This window comes from Falco peregrinus, chromosome 5 (genome assembly GCF_023634155.1).
Source record: "Falco peregrinus isolate bFalPer1 chromosome 5, bFalPer1.pri, whole genome shotgun sequence".
In the NCBI taxonomy this organism is placed as follows: Eukaryota; Metazoa; Chordata; class Aves; order Falconiformes; family Falconidae; genus Falco; species Falco peregrinus.
The window spans coordinates 83,561,644-83,586,784 of NC_073725.1; the positions used below are offsets into that span (position 1 = coordinate 83,561,644).

Consider the following 25,141-nt stretch of genomic DNA (forward strand, 5'->3'; position numbering starts at 1 on the left):
CCTATTTCCTCTGTTCCCAGGGAATCCACACTCATGGTTCCCACAGAATAGAAGGTGAATTAAGGACCCCAAAGGTTCACAGTCAAGCTAGGAAGAGTGTAACAAGAGAATAAAAGTCCTTGCTGCTAAACACAAGGGTATTTTAAAAGGGTAATTTGGATTAGTTCTGTAGTTTATTGCACTTTAAATTAAGTACAATTAGTCAGGAAAAAGACCCTGACAGCCCTTTTGGCTTGATGTGTGCTGATTGCAAGGTCACCAGAATGGCACGCAAAATGTTGTGTTGCATAAAGTGCACATAAATACAACATGAACACACTATAAATACATATTAACCAATACAAATGAGTGCTAAAAATTGTATAATGCCATTACAGAAACCAGTGACTTACTGCCACTGCAGTATTGACCCCTGTGGAGTAAACCCCGAAGTGATGCAAGCAGCATGTGACCCGTGGAAACCTCCAGGCGGTGCCAGCCCGGTCCGCAGCAGCTGTGCCGCCCTGGGGGGCACCGCCCGGCTGGCCTGGCCTCTCCCCTCAGGCCTTCCACTACCTACGGCCTCCCGGGGCTTTCTCTCACGTTTGCACGTTTTGTCGCCGGGTGATACGAATAACGGGTCCCTCTGCTGGCGGTAGCTACCGTACCTGCTGAAACTACCGCCCTGCCTCCTCGGTGCTTCGCTGCGGGGCGCGGGCTGTCCCCTCAGGGCGGTGAAGCGGGGCTGTCCCCCGCCGCGCGCCGGACGGCAAAGCGCGGCACCGGCTCGGCCGCGCCGCAAAGCGCTCCGCCCGCCGTCGTAAAAGCCTCACGCGTCTTTAGCAACGCCGCCGTATTTCCGTGGCGACGGTGAAGCATGGCGGCTGCGGTTGAGGCGGCCGAGGTGGCGCAGGCCCTGACTCGGCCCCTGAGCTGCCTGCAGGAGCCCGACTGCGGCCGGGCGGCGCGCCTGCGGGCGCTGGAGGCCATCCGGGCCGAGCTGCAGGGGCGGCCGCTCTCGGGGGCCGCGGTGCAGGAGGTTTTCGGGGCGCAGCTGGTGCGGCCGCTGGCGCGCTGCGTGGTGGGGGACGCGGCGGAGCGGTGCCGGGAGCTCGCCCTCCAGCTCCTCCGCCACGGGCTCAGCTACGGCGACCGGCCGGGCGAGGCGCTGCCCGTCCTCCTGCCGGCCCTGGCCCAGCGCCTCTGCCCGCCGCAGGGCTCTGAGCCCAGCGAGGAGCTGCGCCTCGGCCTCGTCCAGCTCCTGGGGGTCCTGCTGCAGCGCTGCGGGGCCTCCGTGGGGCCCTACCTCACCGATGTGATCCGCATCCTCCAGGCCACCCTCCTCGACCACTATGCCGAGGTCAGGCGTGAGAGCTGCAGGTGCGCCGTGGCCTGCGCCCAGGCCGTGCCAGGTGGGGCCTGGGGCCAGGCAGGGCAGGGGAGCCTTGGGCTGCTGTGGGCCTGCAGGCTGCTGGGGGGGCAGGGCCGCGGCGGGGACCGGGAGGAGCGTGCAGGGATACAACCACGAGAGAAGTTGCACACATCCTCACAGGTGTACTTTGCAGGCCTTGGATGATTTGTTGAACCATGCCAGGGATGCTGAGCACTTAGAACATGTGGGTAATAGTGGCAGGAGTGCATGTGGGCTAGTGTTCAGCTCTAATATGGCGTAAGGTTCAATCTGCCTGCTACCTAAATACAGTGGCGTTAATCGGACTGCTGCTCACAGTGTTACAGAAATCAGGTTGCTCAAGATGTCACCCATGTAGAGAAAGGTACATTTGAAGTTTCTGTCTCTCTGCCCTAACAGAGCACTTCCATATGCAATCAGAATCTCTCATAAAACCGCTAATGCAAACAATTTCGCATCAGCACTACAGAGTTCGTGTGGATGTAATTCAGGCTACTGGAGCAGTGATACAGTTTGGAAATGGAAAGTCTGTGGATGATGTTGTGTCTCATCTGGCCCAGAGGTTACTTGATGAGATTCCCAAGGTATGCCTTTTTTTTTTTTTTTCCTTTTTTTCCTCCCTGGATTTATTTCAAATATTTTAGAGTGGTTTTTTTTCATATTTCCCTCCCTCTCTCACCACCCCACCCTCTAATTTTCAGCTTTCATTCATTCAATTCAGATATGTAAATATGCCATGTACAGGCTTTGTCAACTATCGAAAGCTATCGAAAACCAAGGCTGGTAACCTATTCAGCCACTGTCTAATCCTGCAGGCTGTTGAAGTTTGTAGGCACCTTTTTGTTTTAATGCCTGTCTTCAATTCTATCTTAAATTCTTCTGTAAAATGTCTCTGGGACTTCATTCTACGGCCTTTTCAGATGCTAAACAAACAGGGTATTATTAAGGCAGTAATTTTAAAATGTGCAACTTAATCATAACTAAAATATTTACATTTTTTGAATGGGTATAGTCATTATTTAACTCTAGGTTTTTGTTATAGTGATCAAAGACAACTGTCTTCTGGAGATGTGCTTGGAAAGCTTTAAAATCCAGAGAAATTGACATTTTTTACATTTTCAGAGAGATTTAACCATGAGAATTTATAGAGTTTTCTGAGTTAGGTCTGTATCTCGTCGTCTTCTTGGAGATGTGGTTTTGTGCAGCAAGTACTCAACTAAGCCAGAGTGAGAACACAAGAGGGAGCATGATACCTTGTTTGTTACTTAAGGTGCTTGCTGCAAGTGAGGAAATTCTGAGTTCTTCTAATTTCTTCTGAGACTACTGATGCACTTTACCAAGTCTTACATGCCAAAATCAAATACTATCTTTTAATTTTTCTGGTATTTTCTTGACATGTTTAAAATAGTCCTTTTGTATCCATGTAGGTTCGACATGCTGTAACAACTGTCATTGGAGAATGGTTGTTGCATCTACGAGATAGATACTCATATTTCCACAAATTGATCCCTTTGTTACTTGGTAGCTTTACTGATGAAATTCCTGAAAATGGGTAAGCAGAACACCTTTTTTCCTTTTCTCTTTTTTTTCCGCCCCCTAAGGAGTAGTTGTATGTACAAGTGTTTGTATGTTCACAGATATATTCCTTGGAGGAAAAAAAAAAACACCCCACTCTTGTTTGTTTGATTTTTCTTCAACCCCAAACAATAGCATTTTCTTAAGTAACTTTTTTGCTGTATTGCCCTTTCATGCTACTGTTGTGGTTTAACCCCAGCCAGCAAACTCAGTATGAGGCAGCCGCTTGCTCCCTGTGCTCTGTGCCTGGTAGGATGGGGAGGAGAATTAGAAAAAGGTAAAACTCATGGGTTGAGAGAAGAACAATTTAATAATTGAAATAAAGTAAAATATTATTGTAATGATAATAACAACAACAAAAAAATGTAACTAAAAGGGGGCAGAAAGAGAGAGGAATAAAACCCAAGGGAAAAAACCAAAAAAACAAAACCAAGTGACACACAATACAGTTGCTCACCACCTGCTAACCCATACCCAGTCAGTCCCCAAGCAGCAATAGGCAGCCCTCATCCAACTCCCTGCATTTTATATACTGCACATGACGTCCTATATCCCTTTGGCTAGTTCAGGTCAGCTGTCCTGGCTCTGCTCCCTCCTGGCTCCTTGTGTACCTTCTCACTGGCAGAGCATGGGAAACTGAGAAGTCCTTGGTTTAGGGTAAGCACTACTTAGCAACAACTGAAACGTCAGTATGTTATCAACATTATTCTCATTCTAAATCCAAAACACAGCACTATCAGCTACTAAGAAGAAAACTTTATCCCAGCCGAAACCAGGACAGCTACATCCAAGTAAGTATGAAAGAGATGAAGATGGGGGAGTAGACAGAGACAGAATTATCCTTTGGAAGAGGTGACTTCTGTCCACTGAGTACAAAAGCATCATAAACTCTCAAGTTAATACACCTAGGTTAAAGGGCAGGAATGCTTCCCATCCTTCCAGCTGAATTTAAGAAGTCACGTTTTCTGGAAGTCTGATTTTAAAATGTTTTCCTTTTTGGGGCATGATGGTATAAAACTCTTCTATTTTATGTCTAGGAAACTGGCTTGGACTTACTGGGAAAAGATAGGCTTGCAGTGGGAGAAAGAGAATGAAGAAGATCTAAAGGATAAGATGGATTTTAGTGTTTCACCATCTCATTATCCCAAAGGAGGTAGGTGGTGTACTGAAAGTGTTTTTTAGTTCCTGAATAATCCCCAAGAGCTGCAGTGCAGTAATGACAGCAGAGCAGGATATGTAATACTCATTACAAGATGTAATATTAGTTAATGTATAGGGGTAGCATGTGTATATCAAAATAGAATATATAAAATGTATGTATATAAACAATTTGAATTACTTATATTAAATTTCAAAAACATTTGTTCAGTAACTATATTCATTTTTTCCATTAATCTGAAAATGCATTTTGGAGAAAGAGTAAATGAAAATGCCTCTGCTGCAAAAAAAATTAAAGCAGTGGTGCAGAAGCAGTAGGAAGTTCTACATTAGCCAGCAGCCAGGTGGAGAATGGGCATAAAGACAACGAGAAAGAAAGGCAGGATGAAAGAATTTGTGAGCTGTGTCCTTGAATAACAAGAACTAGACAAAATTAATGATCTGCAGAATTGCCATGGAAGAAAAATTTGCAGTGAAATTATTTCAGGCTTCTTTGAGACACTAGGATGCTAACTAAAATCTGCGAGTGTACATGAAGAACATGGGAACAGAAACAATAATTTCCTTTATTATACACAAAACTCCCAAGATATGCAGCAAGTGTAGATTGCTTTTAAGTACCATATGCTTTATAGGTAGCTTTAGAATGTTAGGTTTGCAGTAGCTTGAAGCTTGTTTCCTGTCTCAGGTTCTTAAAGTTAATGTTTAAAAATATGAGTATGGGTGTTGGTGAGAGAGGCTTTAAATGGGTCATTTATTGATTTCTAAACTCATATTTAACAGAAAAAAATAACTTCTGGTGTGAAAGCACAGGTTCATGCTTGACTTGTGCCTACGTGACAATCACATCACAGAATACCCAGCAGCAAAATCCTTTCCATGACAGTGGGTTCCGGAGTCCTTTCTTCTTTGAAATTACACTTCTTCCCCCCCCGCCCCCGAAGTTGTTTTACTCAGTAATGCTTGAATGGAAGGGGAAGCACTTCATAATGGTGACTGGTTTGACAGAACTGTTTAGCTTTGAAGACAAGCGAGTTGATCTGTTATCCTTTCCTTTTTTTTTTTTTTTTCTTTCCTCCTTATTTTATGTATAATATTACCTCAGGGGTTTGTAAATGGTGAAGAATGGTTTTACTTCAACTAGTGACGGCAGAAACATATTTCTTTTTTTTGGCAGTCGGGGAATTTTTTAACTGATGGAGTTGAGTGTCTAAGCACCAGTCAGTTATTTTGCAATGATCATGAGATAGTGAAGGTCATAAAAGGCTTCATATACTAGTCCTTGAAACAGTTGTTAACATTTGTATTGCTAATACTGTTCTTCAGTTTTCTCTAGGTGTTGGGTTTTTTGTGTACATGGTTTTGTTTGCTGGGGTTTTTTGGGTTTGGGTTCTTTTTTTGAAAGGGACATTATCAATTACTTCATAATTAAATTATATGTACTTCTGGAAATCTACTAAGCACAATAAATACACTTCACAAATTCAGGCAACATTCCAGCCCTGGATTCAATTGACGTTTTACGCATCTTGCTTGCTAGAATGATGGAATTAAGGCTTGAACGTATCATGTGCATGCACACACATACACAGGTGTATAATATATAATAAATTATTCTTCAGGTTTTTATATATATATATATATTTAAAGAAATGACCTGATAATTTTGGACTTGAGTCCCAAGTTAACAGTGACTTTAAGATACCATTTCCTGCTGTTTATCTTTACTTCTAAACTGTGTGTCTCATTATTGGTCAGGCTTTATGTGGTAGAGGAGAAGAACAATGAGAGGAAAGGATGACTGGCTGTTTAATCTCACAGATACAAAGCTTTATGAGAGACACTTGTATACCTTAGTTTTAAGTAATAATTTGTGGTGACCTACCAGACTGTATATGAATGGGTGTGTCCTTCCCCTTGTTTCCTCTTCACAAACATTCAATGTTGTTTTTTTTTTTAATATGATAATGATGTATTTTAACACTTTATTGCCTTTTCTTGCGATTTACTTAATATACTGGAATATCTTTTTACAACTGTGAGTTTATAGTACCTTTTACTACACTATCTTTGTCCCAACTGTCAAGCTAATGGACCTGACATACGAGCCCCACTGTGCTTTAATCTCATGATGACAGATACTGCAGGTCAGAGGAAGAACAGAGTTAGACCTCATACCTGGTGTAGTCCAACCAACTGAATAGCTCTCCACTGAGCAGCAGCAGTTGCTGTTAGAATATTGCCTTAGGATACAGGTGCAGACAGTTTATAGCAGGGAAGTCCTTGACAGGAGTAGCTACAGGGATAAGTGCCTGCATTTGAACATCTGAAATGAAGGAACTGCTGATAAAGGATGGTCCGAATTCTTTAAACAAAATTCTGCCTCAGGTCAAATAGGATGCCAGTCTGTATTTACTGTCTCAAGTTGATTTCTTTATTTGACCTTTTGCTATTCACTATCAGTTTTCATAATCCGAAGTGTGGTCCTTCGTTGACATAAGAAGCAGCAATTCTTGTCCCAATGCTTGAATTTAATTTTTTTTCCTGCTGTAGGTATTTCACAGCCATGTTTGTAAGCCTTTTGTGTTCTTCAGACCATTCACTTTAGTCCGTTTTCCTTTTAGCGTTTGTAGTTACATTGGTCAATGCGGCAAAATATCCTGAGACAGCTCAGCCATTTCCTTTCTGAGCATTTACAGAACTGTACCAGAAATAAAAAAATGTACTTGCACATTCAATGGTTTTTGACACCTCGTAATGAATAATGTCTCTTTCTTAAAACAGTGTGTGAAGATTGTGAGTGGCAATTATAAAACAGTGGTTCTCAAAGAACAACTTATCCGATTTTGTTTGTATAAGTAGATACAGTGTAAGGGAAAAAAATGTGGCCGTAGAAAGAGACACTTAAAAACTTTATTGCAGTTCTTTGGAAAACACTGTTATAGTTTTATGTGTAAAGTACAGAAGTGGAGGTTTGATAGTTGCTTGCAATATTGATCAATTGCTTCTGAGTATCGGTTATTTGTAAATGAACTAAGTAAATTGGATGATTACTAAGGACAGTAAGCATTTGTTGGGAAGGTTACTTTATTAGTTCTCTGGAAGTCTTCATCCTTTATTGAAGTAGGGAATATGTTTTTGTAACACTTCAGGATTTTGTTTAAAAACAAAACATAACCAAACCCCACTTTCCATGAAGTCTTTACCAATTAAATTCAATCTAAAGAAAAAAAAATCCCCATACCATTGTGAAATGTGTTATTTAATATAAAAATCAGACAGATGGAAGAGGCATATCAGTGAGCTGCTTTTCCTGAAAAGGCCTTAGAAGAGATATGTAATAGCTGTGATTTTTAAAACACTATCAGTTTGGTTGGCCTGATCTATTACATAGCACTTTGAAAATCAAGTGTCCTGGGACTTGTACATTTGCTAGACACGTTTTTTACCTTTTCCTTTAGAGGGCATGATTGACATTGTCTGTTTTACTGCAGTTCATGTCCCCTGTATTATTTGTGACTTCTACCTTTCTTTCCCTCTCCAAACTATATTTCATTAAGTGATGCCACAATGCTTGCATGAAAAAGTCTTTCTTCTGTGTTTCTTTATTGTTTTTTTAATGGGATTCGTGTTGCTGTAAAAATTAAAAGGAAATGACTAAGCTGGGTTCTCCAAAGTGGGTAATGTCCCATATTCATTTAAGTTCTCTTTCTCTTCTGTAAACTTTTAAAACATGTCATCTAAATCACTATCCAGTAATAAATAGAGATAAATAAATTTTCAGTGTGCTGCGTGGAGTTCAAATTCTGCAACATGTATTAAAGAAATGCAATTTGCATGGGTAAATTCCTCAGCAGCATTTGGAATGGTTTTGTTCCATGCTGAAGCAGACACCTATCACTCTTACCTTGGAGCCTTTAAACTTTTCTAACGTTTAATGTGCATTGGCTTTTCCTTTGATAGTTTTTTCATGCGTGTGTGGTTTCTTCTAGTGACTCGACCAGGACTAGGTTGTCGGGAACTTGTGTCAAGAAACCTCTACAAAATTCTTCCAGGTCTCTGTCATGATATAACAGACTGGGTTGAAAGCACAAGAATAAAAGCATCTGAGCTTCTGTATACGTTACTGCTACATACAGAGGATCACATAACACAACACATGGAGCTACTGCTTAGAACTTTGTACCAAGCATGCTTGGATGAAGAAAGCAATGTGGTTAAAAATGTAAGTTTAATCTGTTAAATCTATTGTGCGCTGAATAAAGAAGATGGACCCAGGACTATGAAGGACAGGGTCTGAGGGTTGACCTTACCTTAGGGCACTGCAAATTGCCCATGACTGAAGGCTCCAGCTCAGGTTTTTAGGAATGTTAAAAACATGTGAACATTATACTTGATTACTATGTTAAAATAAATGTATTCTTGTATTATTGGTATGAAGACCAATAATAACTTTATTTAAATACTGTTTAGTTTATGTACCAACCCCATGAAGCATTGATAATGTCTCTAAAAATCATAAACAGTGAATTAAAGTATAAATGCCTTGGGGCAACAAATTCAATTTAAAAAAAATGTGCAGGTCATGCCCCTTCAAGTTAATTTCACTTACCTCCCCCTGCTGCATAATCCAACCATAATTCCAACCAAATACTGAGGTATATTTATTCCATGTGATACCTGTATTCGTGTTTGATTACTTGACTTAATGCTTGTAAAATGGCTTTTTATTCATGTTTTTTTGTGAGGAATAATTAGTATCATTTTTTTCTAACAGTTGATACTCTCAACACTTTCAACAATAAATCAATAAAACAGATGTAGTTGAAGACATCAGATAAATTTAGCTCAGGATAGACGGGTGATACAAATATTTTTACAGTTCTAAGGCAAAATCTTCTGTTCATATTTCTACACAAGGAAGAGAACATACGTATAACAAAAACAAATCCATATAATTAAAGCTGTAAATCTTATTGCTTTGAGAAACTGGAAGAATGTGTTCTGCTTACTGGATGCAAGCAGTCCAGCCAATGTCAGAAAAACTGATTTCCTAAATCAGGCTTTTCTTTAAGATCCTGCTATCAGTTGAACTACGTAGACCACAAAATCAATCCATTTCTGAGATTATCCTTTTTCTTATTTTTTTCCCCTGCAATTTCTTGTGGTGTTTAGTCTTTCTTAGTACGAAGTGTTGTCTCCCTCCCTCCCTTAATTTTTTTCCTTACTAAGTTACCCCTTCTAGCTATTGCACCCCTTCCACCTCCCCTTTCACAACCAGCATCTGACTTTCAACCACATTACTCTGCAGTGAGATTGAGCTTGTAAACTAAGCCAGCCACACACTGATCAATAGTAGAGAGAAGTAATCCTGGAATACTGTCAGAAGTCATCTTTTTTCAAAAAGGGGTATATGGGCCTTAAGGGAAAAAATGCCCCAGGATTGAAATAAGATACATGCTACTTGTGGGTGTGCAGCTTCTCAAGTTCCTTGGTGCTTATATAAAAATACATAAGAAAACTTAAATAATTAGAAAAATAAACCCATGTAGCCCTTCTGTCCAGGTCAAATTTCCTATCTAGTGCTTGTTGCTATAAATGTAAATTCAAAAGTGTGTGTTCCAACAGCGTATAGTTTTCCCCTGCCTTTTTTTTTTTTTTTTTTTGACCATACTTGTCTCTTTCTTAGAATTCCACCACTAATCTTCTCACAGGTGCTTCCAAGAGATTTATTCCCAGTTAGGAGATGGTTTCTGTATTTAATCTTATTCTTCTTGTGCCAAAATTTAAGATTCAGCTTGTTGGTTTTTTTGTGAATGCCTTTTATCTCCTTTTGATGCTGCTTCCCAGGGTACTGTGATTATCCCCACTTAGTGTTTGTCACTGTAAAACCCATTTCAGAGCAGCCACCAACATGGAAAATATGCATGTCTTTTCTCCAACCTAACAATATCAAGTGAGATGTATAGGAGTAAAAGACCAGATGGTCTCTTATGCTTTATTTTCTTTTCTTGTTCTCCTGTTAAAAGGAGTAGATAAATTGATCCATAAAAATGTACCGATTCATATCTTTGAATTGTTTAATTGTATTGTCCTTTTCCAGTTTTCAGAGCACTAAGAGTCTTTTTCTTTCTCTGTGTCAAATACGGAGGAAGACAAGGTTCACATCTACGTAGAAAATGTCGTAACTGTTTTGAATCTTCACCCTTGTGAAAAGGAACAGCTATATATAGTGCAGATTTGAACTATAGAATTCATGGCTACATGCTTCTATTGAGACTAAAAGAACTAGGTTGATTTAGGTATTAATTAGGTGCAATTAAAAATCCATGGCTAAATCACTAGACTGAAAATTATACACAGAGGGAAGTAAGCTTTCATGTTTGGGGAAACGAGCCAACCATTAAATAAATGGGTTAGGAAGAAATGTTCCTGTTGCACAGATAATGGCACAGTAGTTGACTATATCTTTATTCATGCACCTGACTGGAAATACTGGGCATCGGTCGGGCAGTAAGCTCTGGTGTGATGGTATTTCATGTGGAATGCAACATACCAATATGTCTGCAAGGCAGAGATGGGATCAAAGGAAGCGAGTATCATGGGGAATACATAGTAATTTAAGCCTTCTCTGTTAAAGAAGTAAGAGATTGAAAGCACTGGGCAGTTACCCCATGGCAGTGCTTCCATACTAAGTGAGATCTGTAATCTTAATGTCAAAATATAGTACAACAGCAAAAAAAATTCTCTTTCTAGGTTTTATTGTTGTTGCTTTTAATAGATGGGTGGTGGGTGCATTAAGAGCATGCCTCAACAGCATTTGGAGGGCAAAATGCTAAACCACTAAATCTGCAACATCTGCTTATTATAAACTAGAGAGTTTTATTACACTGAAAGTTGTACACTTCATTTGTGTGCCTTACTTTCTCATGGAAGCTTGTCTGATGCTGAGAACAGTGCTCGCATGCCTTATGTTCTTACTGAACACATGTCAAGAAAATTTCTTCATGCATATAATCATTACTGAGTGGAAAAGGCTTACAAGGCAACTGCTGAAGCATTTAAAATAACAGCTGGAATCATAAAAACAAAAAGGCCATGATATGTTGAATGGTCTTTGTGTTTTCGGGAAAATCCTCAAGTTATTCCCATTCTTTTTTCAGTGTGTGAAAGCAGCAGAATTGATTGGGACGTTTGTCAGCCCTAAGGTGTCATTGAGATTAATCACAGCAGCCTTTGAGAAGACACCCAAGCCATCCTGTGTAATGGTTCTAACTGCGGTGATCCGCGGTAGCCCAAAAGGAATCTTACGGCCTCATTTGGCCGATCTTGCCGGCACACTGTCACAAGCTGGAGTTTGTCAACGATCTGAAGAGGTAAGAATCATGAAAATAAACAACAGGCTACAGTTTTAGATCGGTAGTTCTCCAACTTATTTTTTTGTTTGTTCTCCCTAAAAGTTCCCATTCCTATCCTCCTTGCACGCCTACCCCACCCTATCTCAGGGTATGGTTGTGGATATGTGTCTGAGACAAAACAGGAGCTTCCTTATCCTCCCTGGGCTATGTTGTGGTCTCCTGGTCAAATCTGCTATTCCCAAAAACTTGCTAGCAGTCCATCCTCACAGCAGATGTGAGTTCAAGTTTGAGAACTTCTGTAAAAGGCTCCAGATAGTGGGAGAAAAAGGGTGTTTAGTATGTACTGTACTAATAGAGGGCTACCTTGGCTGATCCAGAGGCAGAATTTAACCCATGTTTTGAAATGCCTTGTGTTCACAATCTGAAGGAGATCATATATTTCAATCCTAATCAGTAAAAATGACCAGAAACTTTTCACAGTTTGTTGTAATTGGTGTGTCAGGTTTCCAAGAAAGATTCCCTCTTGATACAATCTTTGGTTTGTTTTGTATTATTACTGTTTCCCACTTTAAAAGAAGGGTACCAGTGCTCTTACACATACGTTTAGGAGCATGCTTTCTAAACTGTTGGGCCTGGCTGCTTCTCTTTAAGTGAGAATCTAGGAGGAAGGCCTTTGTAAATCCAAAATTTAGTCCCAAGTGTACCCTTAACTAATGGCTGAGCCTGAAGACTATTTTCATTTTAGCATTTGAAGAATATTCATCAATTGCTATATAAGGAGGTGAGGGATTCTTTTCAACATGGAGATTTTTAACTTGTAGAATTTTTTTTTCTTTCAACTGTTTGGATGTGGAAACAGGTGTTAAAGATGCACAAAAAGAATCCTTACAATAATTTCCCTCACAAATGAAATCCCAGTTTTCGTTCCACCCAAAGCTTGTTAGACCTCTGCTCTTAAGATGACCAAAAAAGGGCCAGTGTTGTGTCTTCAGAAAACTCTTGACTTCATGTCAGATGCAGGCTTCCCTTTAAAACAGTTACTCATGTGTAGACTGAATCTAGCGTAATGGTCTTTTTGAGCCAATGTAAGATAGGTGTTTGAAGTTCTTCCCTCATTAGGTTTCTTCCCTAATGGAATATGTACCAGTGATGCAGGAATTAACCTTAATCTCCACGAAGTCTGTGATGATTAGGAACTCACATAACTGGAAGCACTATAAGCTGATTGTTCAAATAACAATTCCCTGAAGTATATCTGCAAAATTGCTGTGAGGTCTTAAGCTTACCGCTTCCATTTGGCATTAGATACGGTAGACACATTCATCCATAGCTGAAGCTTTTGGTGGAGTTGTTCTAACCTTTGGTCTTGGAAAACAGTCTTTATCAAATGAGATAAATTGGCTGAGGTAAAGGCAGACACTCAGGTTTTCTTGGTTTATGTATTTAACCATTATCTATTCAAAATAGTCAAACATGGAATAATTAAAAGAGTTCTAACAAATGCATTATTAATTAACAAATTACATTTCAGAATGAGAAAGTACTGTCAGTAAGCATTCCAAAAAGCTTTGATGTTTTTATTCACAGGGGAACTGTTGTGTGATTAAGAGTAGAGTCCTGTATTTTGTTAACAGGGCAAGGTAAATAAAAACACATGGTGAGGGAGGAAGACTATATTGTATTCTATAAGAAGTAGGATGTAGGTAATCAAAAGAACTAACATGAAATCATCAATATGTTACCAATTCAGGGGATTATACAATGTTCAGATTTTATTATTATCATTTCCCATCTCTCTCCCTTAAAGAGAATGTTATGTTTTTCTAACAAAACATAATAAATACATGCTTTTATTTAAAAATAGGTCTTTTATACGGAGCAGTTGCTTTGTTGTGTACAAGCATTGATTGAAGTATGCCAGGAAGACTGCAAAGAAATTAGCTTGCAGCTAATGAAAATTTTGGTGACAATAATGGCAATAGCATGTTCTCAGCACGTTAAAGAAAAGGTAAACTATGAGCTGCTTTAATATTTTGTGATGTTTCTGATTTTTGCTATTGATAAGACACTTGGTCTAAACAGAGCCATAATTATTTGTCTTGCTATTAGGTTTAAACTACAGAAATCCACAAAGATTGGTAGTTTGAAATTATTTGGTGTTGCGTGACCTTGAGTGTACCCTGTGTCTGTCTCCTCATCTTTTTCCGTAGCTGAAATTACTTGCAGTTTAGTCTCTTCAAAACGGGTAAAGACAACTTCTCCAGAAGAATAAATCATTAAAATCTTATTTGTGAGACCTAAGAACGTGTCCAATACTGCTAGTTTTATTTAGGGTTTGCTTATTTTCATTCTGTGTATGTACAATAATCTGTTTCAGAAATTACATAGAAATATAATAGGTAAACATTTAGATATACATAAACTTTCAAATTAATCAGATTCACCCATGAGAATGAAAGCAGCATGAGGGAATACTGGGATTCTGTGTTTAGTCATAAAACTGTTCTGCAAAGACTATCCCCATAGCACTGTTCTGGTGATTAGTTAATATTTAAAAGTCACTGTGAAGGCTGAAAGCATGTTATCACTTGTCAGTCAAAATATTGGTATTTCTGCTTGGCCAGTTCATAGTCATTAGATACTATGCCTGTTTCCAGGCAACAGTTTGAAGGTCTCAATTTAATGTTGAATCCTGCAAATCCACAGGGCTGTGATTAAGATTAACAGCGACAGAGACTAGGGTCTTACAGGTTATTTCTTTTGTAGAACTGGAGGACAAGGTAGTGCTAGGGTTAGGGTGGGACTGAAGTTGAGGTTAAAGTGCCAGAATTGCTGGATGTACTGTTGCATATCGCAACCATGACAAGACTAGAACATACACTGATGTTTCTAAGGCAAATACTAGCTCCTACATAAGTGTGATCTGCAAAAATCTGGTTAATATCAGAGTTTGGCTGACATAACAGAAAAGGATATTACTTGAGTAAGAAACTTAGGAGTTGGTCTTATTGCTACATCTTGTAAGGCTTTTTCACTGGCTGTGGGCTGTTCCAGTAGGGAGTAATGACTCGTGGCTACTCCAAGGTTGTGCGTCTCTCAGTGCATACTATATATGATTAATACCAGAATTATGTTTGGAGTTGGGTTTACAATTTGGGACAGCAGAGCCTGGAGAATTACATTTCTTCGTAACTGCTTGAAGGCTCACAGAGTCAGAATATGTGCTGATTCTGAGAAGGACCCTAGAATTCAATTTTATTTTGTGGCCAAAAACACCCAGCATGGGTCTGTAGGCTACAGTTGCAACTAGGTTTTGGTTTTGGTTTGGGTTGTTGATGTTTGCGTTAAAGTGTGTTTAGATTAAGTTTCAGATTAGATGGTTTGAAGTAGAACATGGGAAGCTCACAGTTGGGTGAGGGCTGCTGTTGGCCTAGAAGAACAGTTTACTAGGGTGGATATTAATCACTGGGCCATGGTTTAGGTGAAGTTTTGGGACAGGAGGTGTTCAACAGTTTAAACTTGTCACTGGATTCTGCAAAGCCCTGTCTGTGCTGTCGGTGCTGGTTGAGCTGCTGGTGCTTACTTTTTAGTTAGATATAAGTTACTGGATTATGTTAATGTTGGGTTCTACACAGGAGCACACAAGTTGCCAGGAAAAAACTCAGTTTATTTTTTGACTATTAAAGAACAATTCATCTATAGATCAAGAGTACCACTAGTGTTAAAAATGTGATAGTTTCATAATCAATTTTTTTTTTATTTTTAGACAAAGATCAGATTGATTTTTACAGTAGTTGACCTTTTTACCTCCCCACCAGAACCAAAAGCTTCAATGTTGCAGGAATGCCTTAAAATCAAGTACATCTGTAGATGCCCTGATAATAGATGAGCTTTTTTGGCTAAACATTATCTCAACCCCTTATTTCTCTCTTCCTCTTTCTTCCCCAAGCTAAATATCAAATAAATCAGTAAGCCATCCTCATGTAGCATAATTGTGACCTATCCAAGCTGTCTTTTTTTCAAACGTGTGCCTTAAATGCGATGGCTATTCTACTTCCTTTTCTCTTGCTCCCAGGCATGGTATTCCAGAGGCCTGCGTAGCATCAGTATTTACGGCCCCAGAGCTGACAGGCTGCTTCCAGCAGGCATACATTTAGAAAATTATTCTGCAAGAAGTAAAATAGAGCAAAGCTTGAAACAAGGATTGAAAAGACTTTGCAGGTCAAAGAGGGTACAGCATGAAGATCTGTCTCATGGAGGGCCAGTACAAGGATGGGATTTTGGCGGGGGGTTGTTCTGTGTGTGGTTTTCTTGGGGTTTTTTTGTTTTGTTTTTAAATAAACAATCTGTCCAAGTAAGCCTTGGACAGATGGATCTAGTATGTTTTGCCATATCTGGTCTGTTTAGCCTTACGGTGGTCTATAAAGTCAGCAACGAACCTTTGAAACCTTACAAACTCATACTCCTACAAAGAAAGCAGTTTCATGGAGATAAATTCTGATTTCCATGTACAGAAAAGTTAATCTCCCAAGATTATTAAAGGTTTAAGATATTCCTGCAGTTGCAGATGATTTTTAAACTTGACAGTACTTTGGATGAGAATCCTTTTTCTCATCAGCCTTTCTTTCAGCTAGACAGATAGAAAATCTGGCAACAAGATTACATAATTGCAATATTTCAATTTTGTCACAAAGACAAATATGGCTTGAATTTTTAAATTATTTTCTTTTCCCCAGTTACTGACTATTCTAAAACCTCCATGAGCTGTACAACTTGCAGAAGCCAAGAAGTCCCTGTTAAAATAGCATAAGACCATATCAAACAAATGTATTACGGCTAGCTTTACAAGTATACATTTGTTGTTTGGAAAAAATCTGCATAAAGGATCAAAAGATTTTGCATATAAACATAAATTGTTTTTTAAATTGCCGTATAGAACTTCAGTTCACACTTTACTATAAAGGGGACAGAAGATCACAGAGATAGCCAAGACCACAGGTGATGTGACCTGATTGTGAACACTCAGGGTCTTGCTTCATTTTTGGCCCCTTTGCTATGTGTTAATCAGTGTTCTGGTTGCTTAGGGCTAACGAGAAAGACCGAGACCACCAACCGAGCACTTCAGTATCGTGATGAGGAGTGTGGTTTACAGCCCCAAACAGACTGAAGCCAAATCAGTTGTTAGAGTCTGTTAAGCATGTATTGAGCTTGTCAGTGACTTAACTGGTGACCTAAAGATAAGAAATTGTTTCATTACCAGTGGCCTGTGCTATCTTGGCTCTTCTTTCGGCACATGTTAATTATTAGCATGAAAATAATGTATCACTGCATTTGTTAGCATTCAAATATAGGAAAGAAAATCACCCTTGCTATTTTATTTTTTAAACTGTGAAATACAACTTAATGGGAAGATATGCAGCAGTCTATTGGCATATTTAATTTATTGTCTTTATTTAATTGTACTCTTGAAACTAGTTTATTTTAAATCACCTGTGAACAATGTATGACTTTGTATTTCTTGTTCAATGGGAAAGAACATCTTGCAGATTGTGTGGGATTAATAATGGGGAACAGTTTCTTTCTAGACACATTCTGTAAAATTAATTTATGGATAAATTGATATTTTATATACAGGTTATTCTGAGTTATTTTGGCTAGCTGGCAGAATGCTTCCAGAAATGAGAAATCTATTGTGCTTGAGGCAGGCAAACCTGCTTTAGAATCAACCTTTGTCCTTAGCAAATCCTGATTTTTCTTATTTACCCCCCTCCCCCCCCCCCCCCGCCCCCGAGAAATCTCATTTATTTTCTCCACATCTGGTACTTCCATAATAACATCCTTCTCTGGCAAGTGATTAGTCCGTAAGATTCTAAAGGTCCTAGGCATGTATCAGCTAACTTGTGTGCTTGAGTTCAGCCTAAATATGTCAAAAACATGACTACAAATTGTCATTCTACTGAACCACTTAGGAGTCAAATGATGGCACTTCCAGCACTGCACTGCATCTTTCCCTGCTGGAGCTGCCCCTGCTGACAACATATGGCACTTCTCAGTGGGGTTTCTAACAGTGTCTTGCTCCCCATTCTCGATTCACTGTCCACTGAAATCACTAAGACTATAGATGCTACTTCCAGCCTGCTTTTAATCTCTTCCTTAGAGAAGTTTTGTACCTCTTGTAGGAGTCTTCAGGAATTGTAAAAGCAAATTTTCCTTTGTTTTGAAATAAATCTGCTACAAATGATTAAGAAAATCTATATGCTTCCTTGCCAAGCATGATCATGTCTGGAATTCATTTAGTAGTTCTTCTTACGTTTTATTTGTGTGTGTTATATTTGCCTGTCTTATCTGAATGTAAATATGAAGAAGGTATTTAAAATGTAACAGTGAATTTTGTTACTTCTGAGCAACACAAGTTGCAAATTTCAAAATGAACTTGCCCAGCTACTGGAAGGAGAGTGTCTTGCGTAATTAAAATTGGGGAGGTGGGGGAAGGGGGAGAGGACTAATACCATGTCCTTTCTGAGCTGCAACAGCAATAGTTTTTGGAAGCTGCCATACCCTGCTAGATGGGATTGTTAGAAATTCCCTCTATGCTAATGTTTTAAAGCATTCTTAAATGAAGGAGAAAAATCACTACATCTTTAAAACTACGAAGAGCGTTTTTATGATGTCGTTAGGTTTTGGATGGGTTTTCACACGGATTAGACATTCTTTCATTTTGCTGTTAGGTTGCTGTGTTCCTTATGATTTCATTTTGAAATCAGGACAAATGTTTCACTTCAAATAAAAGTTAGTGGATGTAGTATAGGCAGACACTAAATATCAGTCTTGATTGTCCTAGTAGAAACTATGGAAATCTTTTTATGTCCCTTCTATTCTTACAGTATAATTATGAGGTTTAGAAGTTGTGGGATTTTTCTTTAAAATTGTTTCAGTTAAGATAAAGTGTCCTGTCTCTTGTTTTGACAGGCAGAAGAAACGATGTCTTCATTAGCTGAAGTGCAGCAATTAGATAGTTCTCTTGATCTCTACAAGCAGCATATAACTCAGCTTATGGAATGGGTTTCAGTATCATGTGATTGTTGGACATGCTGTTCTCCAGAAATATTGCAGTTGGATGTCATCGCAACTCATTCAGGTACAATTTATTTAGTAGTTATAAAAAAATAAAATAATAATACAGTAATAATCTCCATAGCCTGAAGACATGCTGTATTTAATAATCAGAAACGTCACGAGACTGTGATGGAAAGCAAGACTGAAAATGTTGAAGCAGTTCAAATTCCAAAAGACTCCTTGGCTGCAAGGAGCTTACTAAAAGCACTTAAGCTTTCAGATGAATGAAATAGGTGAGGGTTATGTGGAGCCTAACTGATGTAGCTTATGTCTCCAAAAATTTATCTATTTTTTCCATCTATTCACTAGTCTTATAAAAGATACTATCTTTTTGTACGAACACTTCCTCACTTCTGTGTATAGATTAGTGAAACACTGGCATACGCTTTGCTTATGTTCACTGTGTAGATCTGAAGCTTCCTCTGACGCAGCTCTTCAGATTGCATCTGGAGGCAAGGGACACAGTGACAGGCAGTCCTTTTCACCTAGGCACCCATTTTAAGATTATTAAAATGCAAAGTCCTGTTTATTTGGTTTTTCCTTTCTATTAGTTAAAAAGGGGATGTAGATAGCTATTTCAGCTACATATGGGTGAAGTATTTTTATTGATTGCTACTGCAAATAGCTAAATGTGGACAGGTATGTTTTAAGGGACTATCTTCTGCATTTAATCCTGGAATTTCAAAAAGAGCCTCAACAAAACTATCTGAAGCACCTACTTGTTGGTTTGTGTGGCAACCAGCATTAAGTACTTTTTCCTTTTTCATCTGTGGAAAGAATCAGTGCAGGATCTGAGAGGCCAACTTTTCTGTATATTTCTGCTCCCGTTTCCATGACTGAGGAACTTCTAGACAGTTGTCTCTGTTTTTGTTAATGCTAAATAAATTATCAAATGTCTGGGCAAACATTTTGGCTTGTACCCAACACTGGTAATATGCTATTGTCTGTGTTTGCTGTCTGACACAGCAGTTCCTAGACCTTGGTGGGGTTTTTTTCTTAGTTTTCTTTTCATTCCCACACATAATGTTGTTTTAAATCAATTAATTAAGTTCACTCATTTCAATTTTCTGAGGTTTTACTGTTGTTCAGGAATATATGCTTCAGCTGAAATTAGCAATGTAGTTTATTTTCCATCTCTTGAATTTGCTCTTATCAGTTTGATATAATAGTAGTATCTTTTTAATGTCTCGGAACTCACATGAAGCAATGTATTTTGAATAAATGCTGTGAAAATAAAGACCTATTTGTTGGCAAAGAAATTTAGCAAATTGCAGTTCAACAGCCTGTATTGTTTCTGTCTAGACAGTGAAGATTTGGGGGGAGTATATTATTATTTTAAACATTAAATTTCCAGATATTATTAAATGCTATTGAACTTGTTTTGGAATCTTGAACGCTTCAATCTGTCCATTCCATGTGTGAGGAATATTCTTCTCATCAGAAATGCCAGTGTTGTGTCTCCTTCTGGGAAGATTTTCTGAGTGACTGGAGCTGAATTGGATGTGCATCACAAGGATGCAAAGCTGAAGAAGTTCCTAGAGGAAAGCAGTTTATTGCAAACGTAGAGCAGAAGGAGCATTCTACAGCAAGAAGCTTGCAGAACAAAGCATTTGTGTAGCCTATGTGTATTCTTCCTCTTTAAAACCATGCTCATGCTAATCATTATCAAGGAGAAAGGCACAAACTTCCTCCTGTTTTGGGAAAATAACTTCTTCACATGTTCAGATAACAGGGGCTTTTTGTTTGTTTTAGTGGTGAAAACAGAATTCATCGTAAGATGTGAAAATGTTAAACTAGAGAATGGATTTGGAAAATATTTTTATTTAAAGTAGCTTCTAAAATTCATCGTATTTCAGATTCTCTTGTAAAACGCAAAATAAGCATTATTTAAACATGGGGAAAGAATACTGCTGCAGTAATTCTGCTTTTCAAGTTTTGAGGTGGACCCTTCCAAACATGCCCTTTCCTGTGCCTCTGAGAGTCATGAACGTATTTCCCTGAATGCTACATGTGGAAAAACTTGAAAGAAGAAAAAAGCATAGTTAATGCTGCTGTTTGGAGTGGTGTCATGGTAACTTTGTGCATTAGCCTCGAGCTTTCAGAGCTACATAACTAATAGTGTTAATCCCCCCTCAAATGCATTAGTCTACCCAAAATGTCATCTCGTACCGGTGGTCCCAGCAACTAGCAGATGTCATTGATATGTCCATGCTATATAATGCCGTGTGGTACAGCAATACCATGCTGGCTACGTGAATGTGGGGTAAACCAATCTTCACGGAGCACCGTGCTGCCGTTGCTAAGACTATGGGTACCTGAGCCCCTGGACAGTTAGTCTGGGTATTTGTATATGGCCTAACAAGATGTAACATGGGTACATCAACGGTTGCCATGCAAGAGTGGAAAGTTAAGTACTATTTTAATACCAGACATATTACAGATTTTAACGCACTTGCACATTAAACATCTAAACAGAGCTTATTTGTACTCAGAAATAAGTCTTAAATGTTTATTTTCTAGGTCCTGTCGTAGGTGAAGCTCTAAATGATTTTATTCTCATTCTTAAGACGTGTCTTCAGCCAGACAAAGATCCCCAGATGAGGTTAAAACTTTTCACTGTTTTATCGCAGTTGTTCCAGAAAGCAAGTGAAACCGTCAATTCTCAGGGGTAAGTAGAGTTCTAATTTCACACAGCTATTTGAACAGTACAGTGGCATTAAAAAGTAATGACCGTGGTAGTTATTTAACCCCTATAATTGTGTCCATGTTAGCATGTCTGGAAGAAGAAAGACTTTCCCACCATCTTCTACTGCATATTTTTTTGCTGTATTTTTTAACAATGCTTAGAAGGGCAGAATGCAATAATTTTAAAAAAATTATAAATAAATTGAAGTCTGGACTTCTTCCACTGTAGTCTTCCTACTTCTGCCACTATGGATAATTAAAATGGATGTCATGCAGATCTGGATAGTCTTCAAAAAAGAAAGAGCTATAGTTGAAAAGAATACATGTTTGAAAGCCAAAATGGGGATTCTTAAGAGAGAACTGTGGAGGGCGTTAGTGGTTTGGTTTTTTTTTTCCTTTTACTCCCAGCCAGCTGCTAAATCCTTAAACTTTCCCTGTAGTCATTGCAAGGAAACACTAAAACACCCCCAAAAATGGGCATTTAAAAATGCCCGTGATGCAGCATGGTGTTTAAAAAGCATTGAACTAAATGTTTGATAAAGGATTAGTATCATTCTCAGTGACTGAAGATGGAAGTCTCCTGTTGCTTGGCACTTTATGCATTGCAAGTACAATCTAACTATAATTTATGGTGCTTATAAAACCACTCCATTTATAACAATGCCAACAGTGAGGCTCGTTTGTTATTATTAATTTACCCTTACTAGTAATGCAAACACTTCTGTAAAGTTGTCCTGAATATGTAACCCATATCTGCTCTCCTTTTCCTAGTGCCCGTTGCATTTAACATGTAATTGTATTCTTATGCTTTTTGTTTTTTGCAGTTTTAACTCTTAAAACAAAAAACAATCACAAGAAGTGTTTTTCCTAAAAGTACTTTAATAGGAATTGTCACTTATATTTAATTTTTTTTTCATTATTCTAATTGGCACTTAGTGGGGATTCTGTTATACTGAACATTTATTCGGGTTCCATGAGGCTGCGTTAGTATGAATGTAGACGTATTTTTACCGTTTTTAGATATATTTAGTATATTCATGGCCTACATCATACAGTGGGGGCAAGAGGAGGAACAAGCCTGGTGTTCCCATTCAGGGGGGGATTCCAGGTAAGCTGAAGAATCTCTGCCTAGGCATCCCTTAATGGATTTTGAGCTAGTGTGCTTAAGATGGAATATAATGAAGCTGTCCTTTTTTTAACTGAAAGCTTTTGTGCTGATAACTGGTGTTACCAGTTACTGTATTTTCAGGATCCAATGTCAAAATCCCTATTCATGTGAAAAAATCTTTGTAGTCAGTGGATCAGTTGTTTAAATAATGTAACTGAGCGGTAGTTACAAGATCCACTAGATATGCAAGAATCTTCCTAAAAGAAAGAGAAGCGAAGCACTCTGAAGTGTTCCAGGAACTGTTTGTTGTAAGCTAATCTGTTAAACCTCAGATCTGTATCATCTGAGAATGCAAAGATGTGGAGCCAAGAAACTCGTTTTATGTGTTCTGTGGTGCTCTGAGCACAACAATCATACTTACTAAGTGTGTAATAACGTAATTCAGTCTAAAAATGGGATAATGTGACTCTCCTATCTATTTATTTTCTTTTATGGCCTAATTTTACTGTCCCTTTATTTACTGCAGGATACATTATTAGCTCTTGTTCATCTGCTATACAATCACACTTACTATTTTCTACATTTGTTCATTCTTTCAAAGTATTTAGTCAAATTCAGACCTGGCCAACAAGTTAGTCACACTGGCATTTCTTCTTTATGCTATTTCTGAGGAGGAAGAGCAGGAGACCATTTAACTCAAAATGTATAACAGGTTACAGCAGAATAATGTTTGAAGAACAGAGTTAAATTCTTTGATCTGCCTCTTGTAGAGATCTGCAGAAAATCATTTAGGCTGCATCTAAGCAGTGTGACAGGTACGCTACATGGCATGCTACAGAGTCCTGATGTGCACTGATCCTGACAAGAGTGGCTAGAGGTAGGAAGGAGCTCTCTATTACCGGATAGCCTTATTCCTTCTTTATTTCTCACCTGTACAGCAGGATTGGTAGCACTTTGCTCTGAAGGTCTCTGAAGTGCTCAGGTAAGTATATCAAGTTAGGTCATGTAGGTACTGCTGGTAGAAAGATGATCAGTGCAGGACCATATGGAGAAATATCATCGAAGAGTGAACTTTTGTTTTGGCAGTAGTCAAGGTAAATAGGATGAAAAACAAAATCTTTCATCTGCAACCCAGTTGTTTGTATAAGTAATGGAACCAGAGAGGGGGAAAAGAAAACCAATGCAATAAGCTGCCAGCTTCACTAGGATTCCCAGGAAAGGGAAATTATCAGTGTGGAAAAAGTAGAAGAACATGTTTCAAAGTAATACTCTCAGTAAATATAGCCACACATCACACCAGCTGTACACAGGTAGCCACGAGGGAAGTTCTTGTGCTCGAAGCAGTATGAGTGAATGCCCTTTTGTCAACATTAGATATATCCATTGAGGTTTGTAGACCTGTTTGTATGAAGAACAACTCCTGGCTAAGGCTGCCCCAGTCTAACTCATAATGAGGCTCCCTGTCCTCTGACAACAAGAGCAATGCAATGAGTTTCACCCGTAGGTTTATCTTCAGAAACTAAAAAGCGGTACAGGGAGGTGAATGACTCTTTAAAGTCTTGATCCTACTTAACCATTGTCACAGCAAATGCATTAATGTAGGAACCAACATGCAAAGGTTTGAGGTTTGAAGAGGCTAGATTTAGACTAGGTATCAGGAAGAAATCCTTTACCGTGAGGGTGGTGAGGCACTGGGGCAGGCTGCCCACAGCAGCTGTGGGTGCCCCATCCCTGGCAGGGCTCAAGGCCAGGCTGGGTGGGGCCTGGGGCAACCTGGGCTGGTGGAAGGTGTCCCTGCCCGTGGCAGGGAGTTGGAACTCCGTGCTTTTTAAGGTCCCTTGCAACAGAAGCCATCTTATGAGTCAGTAATTACTGTGTGCACGGATCTTATTTTAGCTATTTCATATCCATTGGAGGATAAAGTCTCAACTCTGTAAATACAAACAGCACTGACAGGGTATGGTTCTTTCATGGAAATGACTTAATTAAGAATGTGACTTAGAACTAAGTTACGCAGATTTACAACTGTAGGATCTGAAAATGGAGAGGGGGGAATTTAATTGCATCAACAACAGCAAAAAATACATCTTAACGGTAATGAGAGATAGTGTAGTGAAGTAGTAATAAATTCTGGTTACACAATCACATTCGCTGCTGGCAGTAATTTGTTTAGCTCCTTAAAAACATTCTAACAGTTTAGATAGGAAGTCTTTCAGTTATTATGCTAAACACAGTTGTGTGGTCATTTGATTTTGTTTGAGTCCGACATGATTGAGTCGGATAATTGCCAGATACTGCTTTACTGATTCTATTTCAAGGCACTAGAACAAATATTCTCACAAATAGCATAGCCTTGTGGTTAACATAATGCTGATGGAATTTACCTTTATGTTTTGACAGATTGGTTTTTCTTTGCAGCTTAACAGAAGGCTTTATTAAAAACAGAAGCAGCTACTGATCAGATTGCGCAGTAGCACAGAGAGCACAAAACTTTTCTTAGCTTTGGAGCTAAGGAATTTTGGAACGATGGTGATCATTAGTTAAGAATTTTTTAATGGAAAATTATTAATTCTCAAAAATTTGTTTAAAATAACAAAGCTAAAGGTTTTTGATGAATTAAAGTGTGTCTAATGGGACATCAGATTTCTTGTTTATTACTGAGTCTTAAGTGCCACCTGCTGGGCAGGAAGCAGGAGGGGATCCCTGACGCTCGGACACGGTGCGCCCTTAGCCAGGGGCTGCCGCGATTGA

The 25,141-nt window shown here is 39.0% G+C and overlaps 2 protein-coding genes across 4 annotated transcripts in view; one reads left to right on the plus strand and one right to left on the minus strand.

The window, feature by feature from the left end:
• Positions 1 to 789, minus strand: part of PRKAR1B (protein kinase cAMP-dependent type I regulatory subunit beta) — a 100,775-nt gene extending 99,986 nt beyond the window's left edge. Inside the window, exon 1 of the mRNA XM_005228962.4 lies at positions 648 to 789. The gene's annotated coding sequence lies outside the window, so the exon portion shown is untranslated. The remainder of the gene's footprint in view (positions 1 to 647) is intronic.
• Positions 790 to 825: 36 nt separating this feature from the next.
• Positions 826 to 25,141, plus strand: part of DNAAF5 (dynein axonemal assembly factor 5) — a 31,271-nt gene continuing 6,955 nt past the window's right edge. Inside the window, exons 1-10 of one of the 3 annotated variants that reach the window (XM_055805634.1) lie at positions 826 to 1,391; positions 1,790 to 1,974; positions 2,818 to 2,942; positions 4,003 to 4,118; positions 8,116 to 8,348; positions 11,287 to 11,499; positions 13,346 to 13,489; positions 18,451 to 18,619; positions 21,118 to 21,265; positions 22,313 to 22,390. In XM_055805634.1, coding sequence (XP_055661609.1) covers positions 857 to 1,391; positions 1,790 to 1,974; positions 2,818 to 2,942; positions 4,003 to 4,118; positions 8,116 to 8,348; positions 11,287 to 11,499; positions 13,346 to 13,489; positions 18,451 to 18,619; positions 21,118 to 21,265; positions 22,313 to 22,390 — 1,946 coding nt within the window. In that variant the 5' untranslated portion in view covers positions 826 to 856. The remainder of the gene's footprint in view (positions 1,392 to 1,789; positions 1,975 to 2,817; positions 2,943 to 4,002; positions 4,119 to 8,115; positions 8,349 to 11,286; positions 11,500 to 13,345; positions 13,490 to 18,450; positions 18,620 to 21,117; positions 21,266 to 22,312; positions 22,391 to 25,141) is intronic. The other 2 variants (XM_055805635.1, XM_005229084.4) reach the window with 2 other exon arrangements.